Source organism: Podarcis liolepis, assembly GCF_965112155.1.
Source record: "Podarcis liolepis genome assembly, chromosome: 7".
In the NCBI taxonomy this organism is placed as follows: Eukaryota; Metazoa; Chordata; class Lepidosauria; order Squamata; family Lacertidae; genus Podarcis; species Podarcis liolepis.
Genome location: NC_139561.1, coordinates 8,179,435 through 8,199,115, shown reverse-complemented (window position 1 = coordinate 8,199,115; position 19,681 = coordinate 8,179,435). Strand labels below are relative to the sequence as shown.

The 19,681-nt window shown below is 51.5% G+C and overlaps 1 protein-coding gene across 2 annotated transcripts in view; it reads right to left on the bottom strand.

The window, feature by feature from the left end:
- Positions 1-6,668, bottom strand: part of CUX2 (cut like homeobox 2) — a 250,431-nt gene extending 243,763 nt beyond the window's left edge. Inside the window, exon 1 of one of the 2 annotated variants that reach the window (XM_083514127.1) lies at positions 6,387-6,668. In XM_083514127.1, the coding sequence (XP_083370253.1) occupies positions 6,387-6,530 (144 nt within the window). In that variant the 5' untranslated portion in view covers positions 6,531-6,668. The remainder of the gene's footprint in view (positions 1-6,386) is intronic. The other variant, XM_083514129.1, reaches the window with a different exon arrangement.
- Between the last annotated feature and the right edge of the window lie 13,013 nt (positions 6,669-19,681).

The following is a 19,681-nucleotide window of genomic DNA, read 5'->3' as shown; positions in this document are numbered from 1 at the left end:
GCTCTGTGGTTTAACCCACAGCGCCACCCGTGTCCTTACCCACCCTGCTTATCCTTACCCACCCTCAATCCATTAGCAAAAGCAGAATAAACTACACAAAACAATAAAACCTTGCCGAACGATCACTGCAGATCATAAAACAGTGTACACCCAAGAAGCAGAAAGGAGGGGGGGGGGGAGAAGAGGAATTACAAAAGGCATAAATCTGGTTATGTGCCTATTAGGGAACAGTGCAAGAAACCCTACATCAGGAATATTACACTATTAAGACCATTTCCGGAGCCTAATGAAATATGCCCAGCGTCATCTCAGAGAGAATTATTTATCTGTTCTCATTTCCGCGAGCTTTCGCTGTACCGACGACCAACGCCACGATTAAAGCGTTTTGGGGGCTATCGTGCTATCGGCATGTATTACACACAGCTCCCATTTGTCACTGTTGTCCAAACACCGTTGTCCCCGGATCCCGTTTACAAATAAAGCGCCTTTTCTAGGGAGTAACCTGCGCCTTCTGGTTCAGGTTGCCCTGGAAACAAGGTCAAGCAGGTCCGCATCTTCATTGCGATTCTGCAGGACCACAACAAAGGGGAATGAACGAGGTGTGGGGGCAAGCAAGTATCTAGTCCTTATTGACTTCGCTGGCAAACGCCTGCAGGAATCTGAGCGGCTGACAACACGCACCTGAGCATTTCCTGTACAGAAGGAAGGCTCACCCACTGGGCAACAGCGTCTAGGGTTGCATATGGCGATCACTCTTCCTGCCATCTCGCCCACTTGGTTTGCTACTATGGGATTTACTCCCAGGTATGCGGGTGGCCTAGGACTTGCCAATCAGAAGGTCGGCGGTTCGAATCCCCACGACAGGGTGAGCTCCCGTTGCTCAGTTCCTGCTCCTGCCAACCTAGCAGTTCGAAAGCGCGTCAAAGTGCAAGTAGATAATTAGGTACCGCTCCGGCGGGAAGGTAAACGGCATTTCTCTGCACTGCTCTGGTTCGCCAGAAGTGGCTCAGTCCTGCTGGCCACATGACCCAGAAGCTTAATGCCAGCTCCCTCGGCCAATGAAGCGAGATGAGCACCTCAACCCCAGAGTTGTCCACGACTGGACCTAATGGTCAGGGGTCCCTTTAAAGGAAGAAGGGATGGGAAGGGGAGAGGAAGGCAAGCCACTGACCTTCTGATCGGCAAGTCCTAGGCTCTGTGGTTTAAACCACAGCACCACCCGTGTGTGTGTGTGTGTGTGTGTGTGTGTGTGTGTGTGTGTATATATATATATATATATATAGCAAAGTAGGAAACATTGCAACATAATTTAAGATACATACTTCTAGGCAGAATTCAGATTGCCGGCGGGGGGAGGGTGTCCAACTTTTATTTTCTTCAGTGTGGCACACACACAGGTGGTCTTTGAAGGTTGCCAAGTGTGCCCTCCATTGCAGATCATCCAATTCACTGGTCAGTCTGTCCACGCTTGAGCTCTGGGCTGGCATGTCCAAGGGGGGCTGTAATGGAGCCTGAGGGAAGTAATCACTGGGAGGACGGGGGCTGATGGGAAATGTACTCCAGAACATCTGGAGGGCACCCAGTTCTGCTTGGGAAGCCCTGTTCTCTCTGGCCAAATATGAGCAATGATGTCAAGGCTGGGGGTGTGTTCTTAAAGGGGAATGACCCCATATCTCCTGGGCCTGGCAGGAATTCTCTTTCATACATTGTGCCAAGCATGGTTACATGATTATTCCCACCCCCCAAAAAAGAACCCACCTATATCACTCCACTTTGTAGTTGCCCCAGTTTCTACAAGGATGGATGATCCTATTTTCAAGTTGAAGTTGGGAGTATGAACTTAAGTAGTAACGACAACAGAGGTTTGGGTATCTCACCAGCAAATCTCACTGGTCAGGAGATATCCGAATCCAGACCCAAATCCAGACACATGTGGGGCATGGAAAGATATGGCAGCCCCAAATGCTGCCCAGATTGAACTAGGAAGCATAGAACTATAGTATTGTAGGGTCATCTAGTCCAACCCCCTGCAGGAATCCCCACATTGCAATGGTCCTGTGCGTCAGGTGCTAATTCCCTACACCATCACCTGCTGGGGAAGGTTGGGCAAGCAGGAGGAGCAAGAGGATGGAACAACTGCCCGGTGCAGTGTTAGAAACGAGGTATAAAAGCTAGAAGCACAGCAGCACCTTAAACCCAGGCTTCAGTCGCCACAACGGAATGCCTAGGCGCCCCACAGATCAGCTGATTTGCACAGCGGTGTGGCACCAAGAGACATGCCTCATTTGGTGCCCGCAAGCCAGGTGATCTGTGGGGTCAGCTGATCTGCGGGGCAGCGCAGCACCAAGAGAGGCGTTTCTTCTGGTGCCTTGCTGCCCCGCAAGCCAGCTGACTGGTACGGCACGGCAGCAGCGCCAGCCAGCCAGATGGAGATGTTAGTCACCAAACCTGGCGCCCAGACTTCTCCATTTCCTCGCAAAAGGCCGCTTGCGTGTCACGAAATGCGGCTGGCGCCCAGTTAGTTTCGAATGCCGCTCCTGCGAGGAAAGGATTGGGTTTTTCCCCCCGCTTAGAGAAAAGGTGAATAAGAAGAGACATGACCAGAGAAGTTTGTCTCCGTCTCTCATTATGGTAGGTAGAACTCGTGGAAATCCAAGGAAGTGGAATGATGGAAGATTCAGACCAGAGAAAAAGAAGCTAATTGATAGGGGATGCTCCCTAAGGAAACAGCCATGACCACCAACCCTAACCAATGGCCATTCCGCCATTGGGCGGAGGAGAGCTGTGTTCAAGTCCTGCTTTCAGGCTTCCCAGAATGATCTGTCCAGCCACTGTGGGAAACAAGGACACTGGACTAGGCGTTCCCCCTCTGGACAGCTCCTGGGCTCTCCTGGCGTTCTTAGTTACAACTCAGCCAAGCACACAGGAATGTTTAAAAAAGCAAAAGCCAGTGGACATATCCCTTTAGGATTGGCATCTTCATTGCCAATGCAACAGCAATGCCACTTCACAAACCTTCACAAACACCAGAAAGCTACCCAGCCTCTTGCCAGTTCTCCTAACCAGCTGGCAGTACCCCTAACCCCAGCTCAAAAAGAAACCCACAACTGCCTCTGTGGCACCAGCCCCCCCCCCCAAAATGCACCAGATAGTTATCACAAACCCTGAGAGAGAAAAGGGTATAATCCCCTTTCATCGACCAGCAACGAACCATCATCCAAATCCAACAGATTCTACCACCTGTGATCCATTTAGGCCTGGGAATTGCAGCTGCATCGCGTAATCTCCTTAAAAGCTAAACTGCATTAAATTCTCAAACTGCCGCTATGTTACTGAAGCATCGGGAAAGTGTACCCAAATTCGCTTCCCCCGCCCCTGTAGAGCATACTGCGTTTTAAAGCCCATTTTGATGCCCATCCAAAAATCAAGTGCTCATTTGTAGCCACAGCAAAGCGGTGGATTTCAGCTTAGACACCTCAATCCAGTTACGCAGTTTGTGCACAGAGACAGCGAGAACTTTTGTTGGTGATTCAAACCTGAACGAGAACAAACGGGTTGGGGGTGTCCACATTTTGAAGGGCTTCCCCTCTCAGATCTACCCGCCGCCTCCTGCCCACGTGAGAAGAGCCTGGGGGCTACATGTTTTTCAGGATGGCTTGTTGGGGATCCCATTTACCAACACACCAATGCAATGGGGCAGGATACCAAGAAACCAGGTAGGATATAGTCGTAAGATAGCCACCCACCCCACACAATCATAGCACAAGTTGCATCTGTTTCCACCTGCAGGTTTCAGACAAATGGCAGTCTGAGGTTAAGTAGAGGACTACAGCCTTCGAAGCAGCCAGCAATCTAATCTTGCGGTGCCACAATTACACACCACTCAGCTACGAACCAGTCAGGACCTGCAGCTTCTGAGGCCATGTTTTAACACAGCCTTGTATTTAAGGACTTGCCTGGTGGTCACAGGATATCTCCTCTTGATTTCAGTGCAGAAATACCCTCCTTTCATTCTCTGCCGGCTCCCAACAGGCTAGCAAAACATTATTGTGAACGGTAGGAACTTTTGTGGGCTTATTGACAAGACTGAATAGCAACATGTGTGTCTGGGGCACGCAAACATGCTATAACAACTTGGGGTTGTGGTTTTTAAAAGCAAACGTTTAAAGACTCCACCACATTCAAGTCTTCACCCACAGAGGAGGTTGCCCGCTGCTTCTCTGCATGATCCACTGCGACGCTGGCCCCAGCTCATTCCAATCCACCTCTGCTGGGGGTAGGTAATCCTAGGATGCTGCCATCATTCCTAACGCAACAGGTTTGCCTGCCCTCAGAGAAGTGTGCCTTGTGTGCCCCTGCACGAGTCGCTGCTCTGCAGGCACACTTTGGACAGTAGCTCATGCAAAAACAAGGAGGCTGGTTCTTCTGAGAGAAAGCCGATTTTGCTTACTGAATCTAAGGAGGAGGAAGTCTTTTTCCAGGCATTCGAGCAAAGGGCACTTCAGGTTTCTTTTTTGCGAATGAAAGCATGGCAAGCAAAGATGCTATTACGCTGTCAGTGGCACAGCCCCACAGCACCCTGGCCAACTGGGGGAAGCTCCTCCAGGTTAGAATTGTTGCAAGGGACACAATATTTACACAGACGTTTCCCCCACAATAAAAAACGGCTCTCACGAGTGTGGATTTTGCTAGTCCATGCACAAACGTGTCCTATACTCCAGCTCCTCATGCGTTAAGTCCGTGCTGCGTGCAATTCCTGCGGGAAACACCGGTGATTCCTATGCAACCGTAACATGCAGAGCTGCCCTGATTTGGGCAGTGAGGACGTCTGCCATGCCCAAAGAAAGACCTGCCCAGCTCAATTTTGCAGCTGAAGTTTCCAAACACCTCCCACCCCACGCACACACAGAAGGGGCCCAGGGACAGCAAGGAACAGACCCAATTCCGCCCCTTACTTCTACCTTCTCCCTTTGCCATGCTCCTGTCATTCTCCATGCTCCAGAGCATCAATCATAACTAAAGAGCAAGTGCCCTCCATGCGCCGCAGAGGTCTGGTTTGCAAAATGCTGCCGGGGAAGGGAAGGCACTTCCGAAGGAACACAAGAATTTTTTTAACATGGAGATTTGTGGCGCGTGGGGAGGGGGGGCAGGAGACAATAGTGGGCTGTACTCTCAAGTCAGCCCCACTGATAAAAGGATTGCAGCCTTCTCCTCCGTCTCCCCAATATCCCGGCAGTTTAAAAGAGAGAGAAAAGAAAACAAGCATAATTTCTCTGCCGCTGATGTACATTCCTGTCCAGTAAATACAACCAGCAAGCCTTTAAACAACTCTCTTACCTGCTTTTGGGGAGGAGGGATGGGGAGAGGTGGGATGCAGTGGGGGGGCAGATGTGTGCAGAGGGGAGAACACCTCCAAGCAGTTCCACCTTATTTTGCAGAGGAGAACATGCAAACGGGATGGCTAGGGTTTTTTTTGGGGGGGGGGAGATACATCCAAGCAGATCTACCTGACATTCCCGAAAACATTTAGAGTCCAGTTTTTCAAAAATAAACCTGAAACCATCTCATTTAAAGACAAACAGAGAAAATTGCACTGAAATGGGAGGGGGGGTGAGAGTGAGGGAGGGCTGGAGGAGGTCAAGGGGGGCGTGCAAAAACACCTATTTTCAAAAACCACAAAACCTGCGCCTAGGCCTGGCATGCCGACTTGAAGATGTGAAATGAGTACCAATCCCAGCGCTTGGCAATGTTGGGGCCGAAGATGCCATCAGGGGCCATCCCATTTCTCACGCCCCCCCATCCCTGAAATATTACAACTCCCCCCCCCAAGGCATGCCAGGAGATTCAGCCACTGGGGGGTGGAGAAGAAGAGGTCGCCCAGGACTTGGGACAACAGGATGAGGTCCTTCCCCCCCCCCCACTTTGGAAGCCACATGAAACAACTCCTCTAGAAAAACTATTAACCATTACTATTATTAATAATACAATGAGTTGACCTCCCCCCCCAACAAAAACCATTCTAAGTCGCAGCTCCGAAAGTTCCAGCCATTCACTTGGCACTTTGGGGGAGCCCGTTTTGTGGGGGGAGAATCGTTGTGAAGGAGAGCGCTGGTGGGGGGGGGGCAGGGAGCAAAGAGGCAGGAGAGCCCGGAGGCGGAGCCGGTTGTGGGGCGCATGTCCCCCCCCCCGGCACTCCCTCCCTCCAGCTCCCGGGACGCCCCGAGAGGCTCCGTTAGTTAGGGAAAGCACAAAGCGCGCACACACACCCAGCCACCCCCTTCCCCCCCCCCCACCTAAAAACAGAGCTGGGGGGCGCGGGAAGAAGCGGGGGGAGGGGGGACCGGGAGGGGGGTGGGGAGGAGGCGAGAGAAGTCCGCGCGCGTCACCTTTGCAGCCCGGAGAAGTTGCGCGCCGGCGGCGGGGGAGGCGGCCGGAGAGGCGGAGGATGCGCACCAAGGGGCGGAGGAGGAGGAGGACGAAGCAGCGGCGGCGGCGGGGAGAGTCCGCTCCGGTTCCGGCGGCGCGTCCATCCAGCCCGGCGAGCCGGCTGCGCTGCGGGGCGCACGGGCAGCGGCGGCGGCTGCCTGGCTCGCTCTCTGGCGCTGCTGCGTCTGCGGGATCAAGGAGCGAACCGAACAAAGAGCAGCGGCGCCGGCGCCGGGGAATCAATTTCTAATACCTATCGATGGGGAGGGGAGGAGGGGAGGGAGGGAGGGAGGCAGAGGCAGCCAACCGCCCCGTCCTCCCCCTCCCGCTCCTCCGCCTCCTCCGCCTCCTCCTCCCGCTGCGCCCCGAAAGGCCCCGCGCCCAGCGCCGCCGCCGCCGCCGCGCGCGCTCCGGACACCAACCTGGCGCCGCCGCCGGAGGAGAGTCCCGGGCTCCCGATATCGAGCCATCGATCCCGCATCGGCGGCCATCTTGGGGGAGGGAAGGCAGCCGGCTGGCCGGCCGGCGGGGGCGGGGGGTCCCCGGCCGCCTCTGGGGGGGCTCCGCTGCGGCTGGACTCGGCCCCCCCCTCCCCGCTCTCCTCATCCTCCCCATAGCGGGATGGAGAAAGAAACTGCAAGCGAGGCAGCCAAATGAAACGGAGATCCATATATTGGAAACGGGGGGGGGGCTGGAAAGGGGGGGTCAGCAAAAAGAAAGGTCGGCAAATTCGCTTGCAATACAAACCCAACCAAACAAAATATTTCATCCCCGGTCCAGGCATGCTTACTCGGAAGTAAGTCCGGCCGACTTTGCTGGAGGAGCGTCATCATCATCATAATGATGATGATGATGAGCCGGGAGTCATTCCCGCCGAGGTCGCCAGACCATACTCGCGAGGAAGCCCACCTATAGGATCGGCCTGATTCCACGCAGGTCCTCGGGAAAGGTGGTCTCCTGTTTGACTTCGGCGGAGCTTTTTCCTCAAAAGTGGCAGGGGGGCGGCGACAGGCGGGATTTGGAGCAGGGTCGGGTTTACTCGGGAGTAAACCGCGCCGACTTCCCGGGAGCTTCTTGGAAAGTTCGCGCAGGGCGTAGGATCGCAGCCGTCGCCGGTGCGATGGGCGATTTGGTTCGGCGCTCGGAAATGGGATTAATTCGCACCCCAGGAGTCTATCCAATGGGGATGGATGGCAGCGAAGGTGGTCTTCTTTCTGGGGAGGGGGACTCAGCTAGGATATGGGGGCAACAGCCCGATGCTAGAAATGAAATGGCTAAATTAGAAAGGGAAGGGAACCCATGAAGTCATTGGGATTCACCTCAACCTGTGCCCCAAAGGCGACTGGCGTGACCCACATTGCCCATCCACAAAAGAGCTGGCTGAAGAAATTAGGGCAACAGCCCCCTCCCCCCCTTGAGAGCTTGCAAAAGTCTCAGACCCCTCCTTCTGTAGGGGTTTTTCTTCCACCCCAAAAAATACCTTTTGAGACTTCAAGACATTTGCTTGCCTGGTGCAGGATAGCAAATGATGCCCACCTCCCCAAAAGTCCAGGCCCGAAAGACCCAAGCCAAGTTATATGGGTACCAGAGACTGAATATCTTACAGGCACTGCTCCTTGGCAGTAGAAGTGCAGGCGTAATAAATTAAGTTAGTAAGCATTTGATGACCTTTCAGAACACACAAAATCAGCCGCCGGAGGCAGCAGCTTCAGCTCGCCTAATGGTAGCGCCAGCCCTGCTAGGGCCAATCCACAGGTGTGCCCTGGGATCTGAAGATTTCCAACATCAACACTGATGTGTTTGGAGTATAACAGAGGCCTGACAGGACCTGCTGCTGCTGCTGCTTTTTAACTGCAAGAAGCCCCCTTCCATCCCAGCTGGTTATTTTAAGAACACTGTAACACGGTCCTCATTGGTGCCTGAGTTTGCTTGCCTTCCTCTCCCCTCCCCATCCCTTCTTCCTTTGAAAGTAAGGGACTCCTGACCATTAAGTCCAGTCGTGGCCGACTCTGGGGTTGCGGCGCTCATCTCGCTTTATTGGCCAAGGGAGCTAGCCAGCATGACTAAGCCGCTTCTGGTGAACCAGAGCAGCACACAGAAAAGCTGTTTACCTTCCCACCAGAGTGGTACCTATTTATCTACTTGCACTTTGAGGTGATTTCGAACTGCTAGGTTGGCAGGAGCAGGGACCGAGCAATGGGAGCTCACCCCATCGCGGGGATTCGAATCGCCGACCTTCTGATCTGCAAGTCCTAGGCTCTGTGGTTTAACCCACAGCGCCACCCACGGCCCTTCCTTCTTCCTTTAGGAGGAAATAAATGAGACAGCCCCCTGCCCCGAGGCGCTTACTCTCCCAACACTGACACAGAGGAGGGGAGAGTCTGCAGTTCCAGGACGTGTACTTTGGCTTCCCTCCTGCAGGAGGCGCTAACCGGTTGTGGCTTCACAGACAAGGTGGCTTCAAAGGCTCTCTGAGGGCTGGCCGGCTCCCCACAGGTAGGTGAGGGGGGTGGGCAGTGCCAGGCACCTGGGGCAGCAGGTTACAAAGGAGTAAGGCTGTTGTTTTAATCTGCCTCATTGGCACGAGAGTTTTCTGTGCTGTGTCGGATCTCCCGTGACCCGCTCACAAAGCTTGATGGCGCAAGTCAATATTGTTTTTCATAATAATAATAATAATAATTTATACCCCGCCCATCTGGCTGGGTTTCCCCAGCCACTCTGGGCAGCTTCCAACAAAGTATTAAAATACAGTGGTTTGTTAAACATTAAAAGCTTCCCTAAAGAGGGCTGCCTTCAGATGTTTTCTAAAAGTCAGATAGTTGTTTATTTCTTTGACATCTGGTGGGAGGGCGTTCCACAGGGCGGGTGCCACTACCGAGAAGGCCCTCTGCCTGGTTCCCTGTAACTTGGCTTCTCGCAGCGAGGGATCCGCCAGAAGGCCCTCGGTGCTGGACCTCAGTGTCCGGGCAGAACGATGGGGGTGAAGATGCTCCTTCAGGTATACTGGACCGAGGCCGTTTAGGGCTTTCAAGGTCAGCACCAACACTTTGAATTGTGTTCGGAAACCTACTGGGAGCCAATGCAGGTCTCTTAGGACTGGTATTATGTGGTCTTGGCGGCCACTCCCAGTCACCAGTCTAGCTGCCGCATTCTGGATTAATTGCTGTTTCCGGGTCACCTTCAAAGGTAGCCCCACATAGAGCGCATTGCAGTAGTCCAAGCGGAAGATAACCAGAGCATGCACCACTCTGGCAAGACAGTCCGCGGGCAGGTAGGGTCTCAGCCTGTGTACCAGGTGGAGCTGGAAGCCAATTTATGCATCCCACCTTTCCTCTGAGGTGCGGAAGGCAGCCTGCATGACGACCCTCAGCTGGACCAAGAGACGCTGGCCAGCCCACTGTCATCCCAGGTGGCTGCCAAACGCAACCCATTGTAGTCCGTGAGCAGAATTGCAATTTCCGCACAATCTGGGCGTATTGAGCTTTTTCTGTGTGTGTGTCACGCTATGTTTTGTCCACACTAGAGAGCGTAACATCGGAGAAGCATTTGCAGCCCAGCTCGCATTCACTGTGTGTGGACCACAGCTCGGTGGCAGGCCATAATAATACAGTGGTGCCTCGCAAGACGAAAAGAATCCGTTCTGTGATTCTCTTCGTCTAGCGGTTTTTTCGTCTTGCGAAGCAAGCCCATTGAAGGATTAGCGGATTAGCGCTATTAGCGGCTTTTAGCGGCTTATCTGCTGATCGGATCAGCTGATAAGCGGCTTAGCGGCTTAGAAAAAGGGGGGGGGAGGAAAAACCAGCAGGAACTCGCAAGACATTGTCGTCTTGCGAAGCAAGTGTGGGGCACCACTGTAATTATTATTATTGTTGTTGTTGTTGTTGTTGTTTATTTATACCCCGCCCATCTGGCTGGTTTACCCCAGCCACTCTGGGCGGCTTCCAACAAAATATTAGAATACATGCTTTGCATGCAGAAGGTCGCAGGTCCAGCCAGGGTCAGGCTGGGAATGCCCCCCATCTGAAACCCCAGAGAGCCCCCCCCTCCTGCAAGTGAGAATAAATAATACAGAGTTTGATGGACCCAGTGGTCTGCCTTGATACAACCTTCTGCCTCCCTGCTCCTATAGCCCTTGTGGAAGGTGCCATTGGGTGACCTTTATTTCATTCCAATGTTTTCATTATCACGACAACACTTCTCCAGCTATTTCCCCTCACCCCCAAATGTTAGGCACCGCGCTCTAATGCCACTCTGCGTGCTATTAACACTGTTTTGTAAGACGGCATGATGGTGTTATAGCACGATACCTCTCTTACCATTTTTAATATATATATATATATCCAGAAATTTTAGTGCTAATTAAAAGATTGTTAACACACACAAAATGGGGTCATAAAATGATGCTCACCACAAAACGGAAGAGAAACACGAAGGGGGGTCTTCCTCTACGGATAATGAAGGACACTTCCCCTTTTCTGGGGGGAAATGGGCTTTTTGGAGTCTGAGAAAAAATGGAAGAACCGTACGTACAATTCAGGATGGGGCCGTCCGATAGACGATGTTGCGTAGAGAGTGAGTGGACATATCAAAGCGATGTTGCACTAAACATTTAGTTTAGTTTCGTGGCTGAGGCAGAATTTGAACCTGGGTCTCTGTAGTCCTAGCCCGAGACTCTTAACTGTGACCCCCACAAACGTACACTATCCTTCCTTGACAAGCAGGTAAACGCATGATCTGTTTGAGGCAATTTGGCAGATCCTTCGTGGGACAGGGATGCTGAAGCACAAACGAAAAGAAAACACACCTCCATTCCACTCAGAATTTATGTATGGAAGTGACAGCTGTCCTTCATATATGTAAGTCATCAAGGAGTGAACATATATATTCAGGGGATGAGGGAAAGCAGCCAAAATTCTCATTTATTTCAGGCCAATCTTGGCTGAAGATCTCAGAACTGGTAACCAGCATGGTAAATAAAAGTAAAAAATCTATCCCAACTTTCTATCATTTTTCTTCCAAGACGAACCTGAGTTGATAACCGTACTGTATCAGTCTTCCTTGATACACTGCCGCCTTCAGTTTTTTCCTGAATATCGCCCCACGACAGGCTTTCGCCATCTTATGTACCTTGACCTTCCTGCTGAAATTCCTACACTCAAAACTCACGCGTTAAAATTGCTCCCTGGTTTTGGGATAAGAAAAGTTATTTACGTCCCTCTTTTGTAAAACCAAGAGATCTGGCAAACAGATCATGCCAGCAGACAAACCATCTCTCTGTGCTTTATAGAGGCACGTCCACAATGCCTTTCCTGTAGAAATAAACCCCTTCAGAGGCCATTTGGGGTTTAGGTAGCCAGAGCTAACAGAGAGGTTATGATAAAAGCTTCTTGCTTTTATTTATTTTATTTCTCATTCAAAAACTGACCCCTTCCTCATCCCGTAGGATCCCGGGGCAGTGAACACAAGTAATAAACCCACTCAGCTTCACTTCTAGACCTCCCACAAAGATGAAGGTAGGAAGATTCGGGACAGGAAAGGAAAGGGATCTGGTGCTCACGTCCCGATTGCTGGTTTCCCAGAAGAGGCCTCTGGGTGGCCGCTGTGAGAACAGGAGGCTGGACTGGATGGGACTGATCCGGCAGGCTCTTCTTACGTGCTTAACCACGAAACAAAGGATTTGAACACCAGTAAAAGCACGAATTATGGTGCTGGAGGAGACTCTGGAGAGTCCCATGGACTGCAAGAAGATCAAACCTCTCCATTCTGAAGGAAATCAGCCCTGCGTGCTCACTGGAAGGACAGATCCTGAAGCTGAGGCTCCACTACTTTGGCCACCTCATGAGAAGAGAAGACTCCCTGGAAAAGACCCTGATGTTGGGAAAGATGGAGGGCACAAGGAGAAGGGGACGACAGAGGACGAGATGGTTGGACAGTGTTCTCGAAGCTACCAGCATGAGTTTGACCAAACTGCGGGAGGGAGTGGAGAACAGGAGGGCCTGGCGTGCTCTGGTCCAGGGGGTCACGAAGAGTCGGACACGGCTAAATGACTAAACAACAACAACAAAAGCACGTGGGTGGCGCTGAAGTCTAAACCACTGAGCCCCTTGGGCTTGCCGTTCGGAAGAAGAAAAAGGGTTTGGATTTGATATCCCACTTTATCACTACCCAAAGGAGTCTCAAAGTGGCAAACATTCTCCTTTCCCTTCCTCCCCCACCACAAACACTCTGTGAGGTGAGTGGGGTTGAGAGACTTCAGAGAAGTGTGAATAGTCCAAGGCCACCCAGCAGCTGCATGTGGAGGAGCGGGGAATTGAACCCGGTTCACCAGATTACAAGAGGAGAAGGGGACGACAGAGGATGAGATGGCTGGACAGTGTTCTTGAAGCTACCAGCATGAGTTTGACCAAACTGCGGGAGGCAGTGGAAGACAGGAGTGCCTGGCGTGCTCTGGTCCATGGGGTCATGAAGAGTCGGACACGACTAAATGACGAAACAACAACAAAGAATGTGTGCTTTTATATAAAATGCATCTCTGGGTTATTTGTGGGGCCTGCCTGGTGTTTTTACATGGGCAGAATGTGTGCTTTTATTTAAAATGCATCTCTGGGTTGTTTGTGGGGCATAGGAATTCATTCATTTCCCCCCCAAAAAATATAAATTTGGCCCACCACATGGTCTGAGGGACGGTGGATCGGCCCACAGCTGAAAAAGGTTGCTGACCCCTGGTTTAGAGCGGGGTGGGAATCCGTTTTGCGATGTACGCTTTGCCCCCACCACACCTCCGACTAGCAGACAGGCTGGACTCCAGCAGAATGAGTCCCCCCTGGACTCTGAGAGACCCATTATCTCAAGGAGCTTTAAAAAAATCCCTCCCTGCAAGGGTTATTAAATGATTTAAACGGGTTTAGCTTTGTTTCTGTTTTTGCATCCTCATGAATAATGGAAGCTGTTGCTTGTTAACGTCCAAACCTATTATGGCAGGTGATTTACTCTGCATCAGTCTTCGGGCTCTGCTCACCTCGGCAAGGTTTGCTTCCCCCATAAATTTGTAACTTCCACTAATAATTTAATAGATTCCCTGACATGGATTATGGATATGACAAACTCCGGCGCGTTGGCTAAAGGCACCATCTGGTGGCGGCAGGGCAGCGCTGCAGCAATACGGGGACTGCGCAGACACAGCGTGGACTCCCGAACCTTTATCTTGACCTCAAGATGCACAAACTGTCCAGAGTTCAGGCACACAATCCTGCGTCCCCACTCATGAGATTTCGCTGGGTCGGCCACAATCTTGCAAAATGTTGTGAGAGGCTCCCAGAGCCCAGTAAGCAAGGCAAAGAGCTTATAAGCCCCTTCCGGGTCAGGGGCTGTGCAAAAGGAGCTTTTCAACTCTCTGCCTTCCACTACATAGCTGTCAACTGTCCCTTATTTGGCGGGAAACTCCCTTATCCCAGCGCTGTTTCCTGCTGCTGTCCCAGATTGATGATGTCCCTTAAATTTCCCAGGTTTCAAGCTCACCCGGCTCGGGAGGGAAGCAGAGGCTCAGGGTCCTCCGTCGAGAGAGAGAGAGAGCGCACGAGTTGCTGCGTCTCTGCCTCTCCCTTTTCCCCTTCAGGGGCGCGTCGTGAGGAGACGGGTGGCGGCGGGCGGGCAGCCCCTCTCTTGCGAGACTTCCGCCGCTCTGCCAGGGGAAGCCGGAGGCGGCAGTGGCGGCTGTGGCTGAAGAGGTGGCCTGAGGGAGGAGGAAGAGGAGGGGATGGGGAGGGACGCAGAAGGGTGGCGCTTCAGTGGCGCCGCAACCGCCTCATGCTGGGCTCACGGGCGGCGTGGGTGAGAGTCTCCCTCCCTCCCTCTCTCTAGGGCAGGGAAGGGCCGATGGAACTCCTTGCACCAGGACGACGGCAGCCCCGACATGCTGCTTAGCATCCCCTCCAACCAGTGCAGCATCTTAATGTAGTGATTTCCCCCTCTGCATCCCTTTCATAACTCTATTTTTATAAATCATTTGTCCATAGTTCAAATTTTTAGTACAGGTTTTCTGTCAGTCCTACCAATGTATATAACTCTTTACAATAGCTTTCAACTAGATTATAAACTTTCCCCATTCTTTATTAAAGAGGTCCTCTTCCTGGTTTCTAATTCTGCCTGTACGCTTTGCCATCTCGACGTTGTTCATCAGCTTTGTCTGCCACTCTTCTTTGGTGGGAGTTGTAGACCCTTAGGATCATGTAGTCCAACCCCCTGCAAAACACAGTCAGTCGCAGCCAAAGCAGCCTAGCTCCATCAGTGGCGGATTTCTGTATAAGCTAAGCAAAATCCCTTATTTTGGCTGCTGATCCCTTATTTTCGAGGCTGCTGATCCCTTATTTTCAAATCTGTAAGTTGACAGCTATGTTCCACTACAATGGTGGTGGATTTTCAAAAGGGCTTTAAAACAGGGGTCAGCAAACTAAGGCCCGGTGGCCCTGATTCGGCTCCCCAGGCTCGTAAATCTGGCCTGTGGACCCTGCCACCTGCTCAGTCAGTCCCCGTGCACTGCGGACGCCTCGCCATGCGGGGACTGACTTCTGGGACGCTGGCACGGCTTCTGTGCGGATGGCGATGCTGGCACAGCTTCGGATTGACTGCAGGAAGTTCCGGCAACCAATCTGAAGCCTCATTGCTGAGGTAAACCCGGTGTGGCCATGGACACAGAGGCCAGCGGGTGAGCCGCGGGTCTGGGCCACACCATGGTGGCATGCTCAGCGCACCATGGAGCAGCTGGAGGGCGAGCTGTGCGCCGTCTGCCCAGCGCTCTACATGTGCGGCCTACCCGCCGATCTAGCCTCGGACTACAGGCCACAGCGCATGGTGCACGCCGCCTGGGAGCTCTATGGGATGGGCCGATGGAGCGGCTGCCACTCGTCAACAACGCCAGTGAGCGGCCGGCACCGAGAGGTCTCCTGAGCGCATGCAGAGTGCGTTCCTCCTCCAGGTCCAGAGGCAGCTGTGGGACCGGCTTGCAGGGTACAGTGGTACCTCGGGTTACATGCACTCCAGGTTACATATGCTTCAGGTTACAGACTCCGCTAACCCAGAAATAATGCTTCAGGTTAAGAACTTTGCTTCAGGAGGAGAACAGAAATCGGGCTCCGGCGGCGTGGCAGCAGCAGGAGGCCCCATAGGCTAAAGTGGTGCTTCAGGTTAAGAACAGTTTCAGGTTTAAGTACGGACCTCCGGAACGAATTAAGTACTTAACCAGAGGTACCACTGTATTTATATTTTTCAAAATATAGTCCGGCCCCCCACAAGGTCTGAGGGACAGTGGACTGGCCCCCTGAAGAAAAAGTTTGCTGACCCCTGCTTTAAAAGAAAGCAAGAATTGCAAGCTGACTTGGGGAATGGGCAGAACTGGACGCAATCTCAGATTGGGGAAAAATTAGGAAGGGAAAGGAAAGAAACTGGTGGATTCGTCCTGTTCTTGGGGTGCTTTTCTCCCACAGGCCAGACTTTCTGTTCCTGGCCACCTGTTCAAGGGTGCTGCTGCTGCCTCCCCAAGCTCCACACATCTCTTCCCATCTTTATCACCATTTGGCAGATGTCAAACGATGCTTCTTCTCCCAGCTGCCTCGCCTTATTTCGGCAGCCTTCCTTGCAACAATTAGCGCATGATCTTTAATTAGTTTTACCATTTCGCTGTTTTGACGCTGCGATCTGAACCACGGATCTGTCAGATGAAGACGCTTTTTCATTAAAAAAAGCCTGTCTAATTATTTGCAAAATTATACACAGATGAAGAATACATATTTGGAGTCAATGTATTAGAGAGTTAATAAATTTCTGTAGTATGTTTCAAATTAATTCATGCATATTTTTCTACAGTTTTATATGCATTTTTGAATGTCCTCCTTACCTTGGGAAACCTGAACGGTATATGCGTATCGTATGACTATTATGCATATAATTATGCAAGAGTTCATCATATTTTTTAATGGAACTGGGGGAGGGAGTGGGGGAGAAAACTCGCTTCTTGCTGAGATTAATGAGCGAGTTGGAAATTAGAAAATAATTCCGTGCTGATAAGCTTGACTTCGAGATTATCAGAAAATCCCATTCCTATGAATAACTGTAGACCTGCCTTTTCAGTGCTAGCATTGAAGTCAAAAGCAGCACTGTATTTTCAAAATCTTCGACCCAGCTGCTGAGACGGAACCCTTTAACTGGTGTTTTTTAAAGAGAAAAATTAGTAAACTACATGACTGAGATACTATAAAAACCACAGTCCCAGGGCCAGAGATTTTTTCAGTTTCTCTGATGACCAGGGATCACCCGGTAGAGTGGAGATGAGGAACAGGGTTCGGCCTGTCGTGGGCATGGACAGAGTTAACAAGGGGGAGAGAAATCGGCGTGACTCCTTATCTCATACCTTCCAACATTTCTCCAATGAAAACAGGGACGTCCCATTCCATAACGATAATTTTACTATTTATACCCCACACAGCTACTCTGGGCAGCTTCCAACATATATAAAAACATAATAAAACTTCAAACATTTTTTTAAAAGCTTCCCTATACAGTGGTACCTGAGGTTAAGAACTTAATTCGTTCCGGAGGTCCGTTCTTAACCTGAGACTGTTCTTAACCTGAGGTACCACTTTAGCTAATGGGGCCTCCCGCTGCCGCAGCACGATTTCTGTTCTCATCCTGAAGAAAAGTTCTTAACCAGAGGCACTATTTCTGGGTTAGCGGAGTTTGTCACCTGAAGCGTATGTAACCTGAAGCGTCTGTAACCCAAGGTACCACTGTACAGGATTGCCTTCAGATGGCTCAGGGGTCAGATAACTCCCTCCAACATTTCTCTGGTGAAAATAGGGGCGTTGTTGTGGGCTAAACCACAGAGCCTAGGACTTGCCGATCAGAAGGTTGGCGGTTTGAATCCCTGCGACGGGGTCAGCTCCCGTTGCTCGGTCCCTGCTCCTGCCAACCTAGCAGTTTGAAAGCACGTCCAAGTGCAAGTAGATAAATAGGTACCGCTCCGGCGGGAAGGTAAACGGCGTTTCCGTGTGCTGCTCTGGTTCACCAGAAGCGGCTTAGTCACGCTGGACACATGACCCAGAAGCTGTACGCCGGCTCCCTTGGCCAATAAAGCGAGATGAGCGCCGCAACCCCAGAGTCGGTCATGACTGGACCTAAGGTCCAGTCAAAGCACGTCAAAGTGCAAGTAGATAAATCGGTACTGCTCCAGCAGGAAGGTAAACGGCGTTTCCGTGCGCTGCTCTGGTTCGCCAGAAGTGGCTTAGTCATGACCCAGAAGCTGTACGCTGGCTCCCTCGGCCAATAAAGCGAGATGAGCGCCACAACCCCAGAGTCAGTCACGACTGGACCTAATGGTCTGGGGTCCCTTTACTTTTTATATTATGTCCCAGAAGGCTTTCACTTTAGAACAAGTCCACTACATATGGAGGAAATTCCCCTCCTCCTTACGCTTCCAACTATACCCCCCCCCCATCTGATTGGGTTGCCCAAGCCACTCTGGACAGCTTCCAACATATGTAAAAAGCATAATAAAACATTAAACAACTTTCCTATACAAGGCTGCCTTCAAATGTCTCAGGGGTCAGATAACTCCATAACCTCCAGCATTTCTACAATGAAAATAGAGATGTCCTAAAGAATAAGTGGGACATTCCAGGATCAAATCAGAAATGGGGACAGCTTCTCTGAATCCAGAACTGTCCCTGGAAAATAGGGACACTTGTAGGGTCTGGGAGGAGGGTGGCGATGGGGATGAGAGACTAAGTAGTTCAAACCTTTTGGCTTAGGTAGCAGAAAAAGGATTCGGAGTGACCCTACTGTCCAAGAAGCACTTTCTTGGGGCTCAATAGCTGGAAGAGCACTGAGGATTTGACTCTGGTGGCCAGAATGATACTGTTGTGGACACTCTTGGTACTGCACAATAGCACCTATGCACTCACTTCCTGACTTTCCTTGGGAGAAAATCCACTGAGCTTACTCTGTAGTACGTGTGTGTAGGATTTCAACCCTAAATTTTTGGAAAATATGCAGGTAATTGTGAACAAATGATACACTGCTGGAATTATGATGATTTATATACCGCCTTTTTCCTCAACAAGAATTCTGTTCTCCCAACTGAAACGGACACAGGATAGATAATCTCACCTTGAGTTCTCCTCTGCACAGGCCCTTTTGCTGGATCTGACCGCCTGAGTGGATTATGGAATCCCAGAGCCAGTGTGGTGTAGTGGTTAAGAGCAGTGGATTTGTAATCTGGTGAACCGGGTTCGATTCCCTGCTCCTCCACATGCAGCTGCTGGGTGACCTTGGGCTAGTCACATTTCTCTGAAGTCTCTCAGCCCCACTCACCTCACAGAGTGTTTGTTGTGGGGGAGGAAGGGAAAGGAGAATGTTAGCCGCTTTGAGACTCCTTAAGGGGTGTGAAAGGCGGGATATCAAATCCAAACTCTTCTCTTCTTCTGTAATTCACTCTGCATGTGTACAGAGAGCCGCCACGGCTGAGGAGTATCTGTGCTCAATCTGTTCAGGTGGTATTTCCTGAACAGATCTGGAAACTATTGCGATGGAGAGTCGCATCTTGAAAAGGATATTGCAGGGTTTGAAAAGGCTCCAGAAAAAGGGCAAACTGTCATGGTCTGGTTCACAGGTGATCAAAGTCCCAGCAGGGGACATTGGGACCGGGGGGGGGGGGCAAGATGGTGGGGTGGGAGCAGGAACAGGAGTCCAGAAGCCAGGAGTCAGGAAGCCAAGAGTCTGAGGGTCAGGAAGCAAGGAGTCACGAAGTCAGGGGTCCGAGGATCAAGAAGCAAGGAGTCACGAAGTCAGGGGTCCGAGGATCAAGAAGCAAGGAGTCACGAAGTCAGGGGTCCGAGGATCAAGAAGCAAGGAGTCACGAAGTCAGGGGTCCGAGGATCAAGAAGCAAGGAGTCACGAAGTCAGGGGTCCGAGGATCAAGAAGCAAGGAGTCACGAAGTCAGGGGTCCGAGGATCAAGAAGCAAGGAGTCACGAAGTCAGGGGTCCGAGGATCAAGAAGCAAGGAGTCACGAAGTCAGGGGTCCGAGGATCAAGAAGCAAGGAGTCACGAAGTCAGGGGTCCGAGGATCAAGAAGCAAGGAGTCACGAAGTCAGGGGTCCGAGGATCAAGAAGCAAGGAGTCACGAAGTCAGGGGTCCGAGGATCAAGAAGCAAGGAGTCACGAAGTCAGGGGTCCAAGAGTCAGGAAGCAAGGAGTCACGAAGT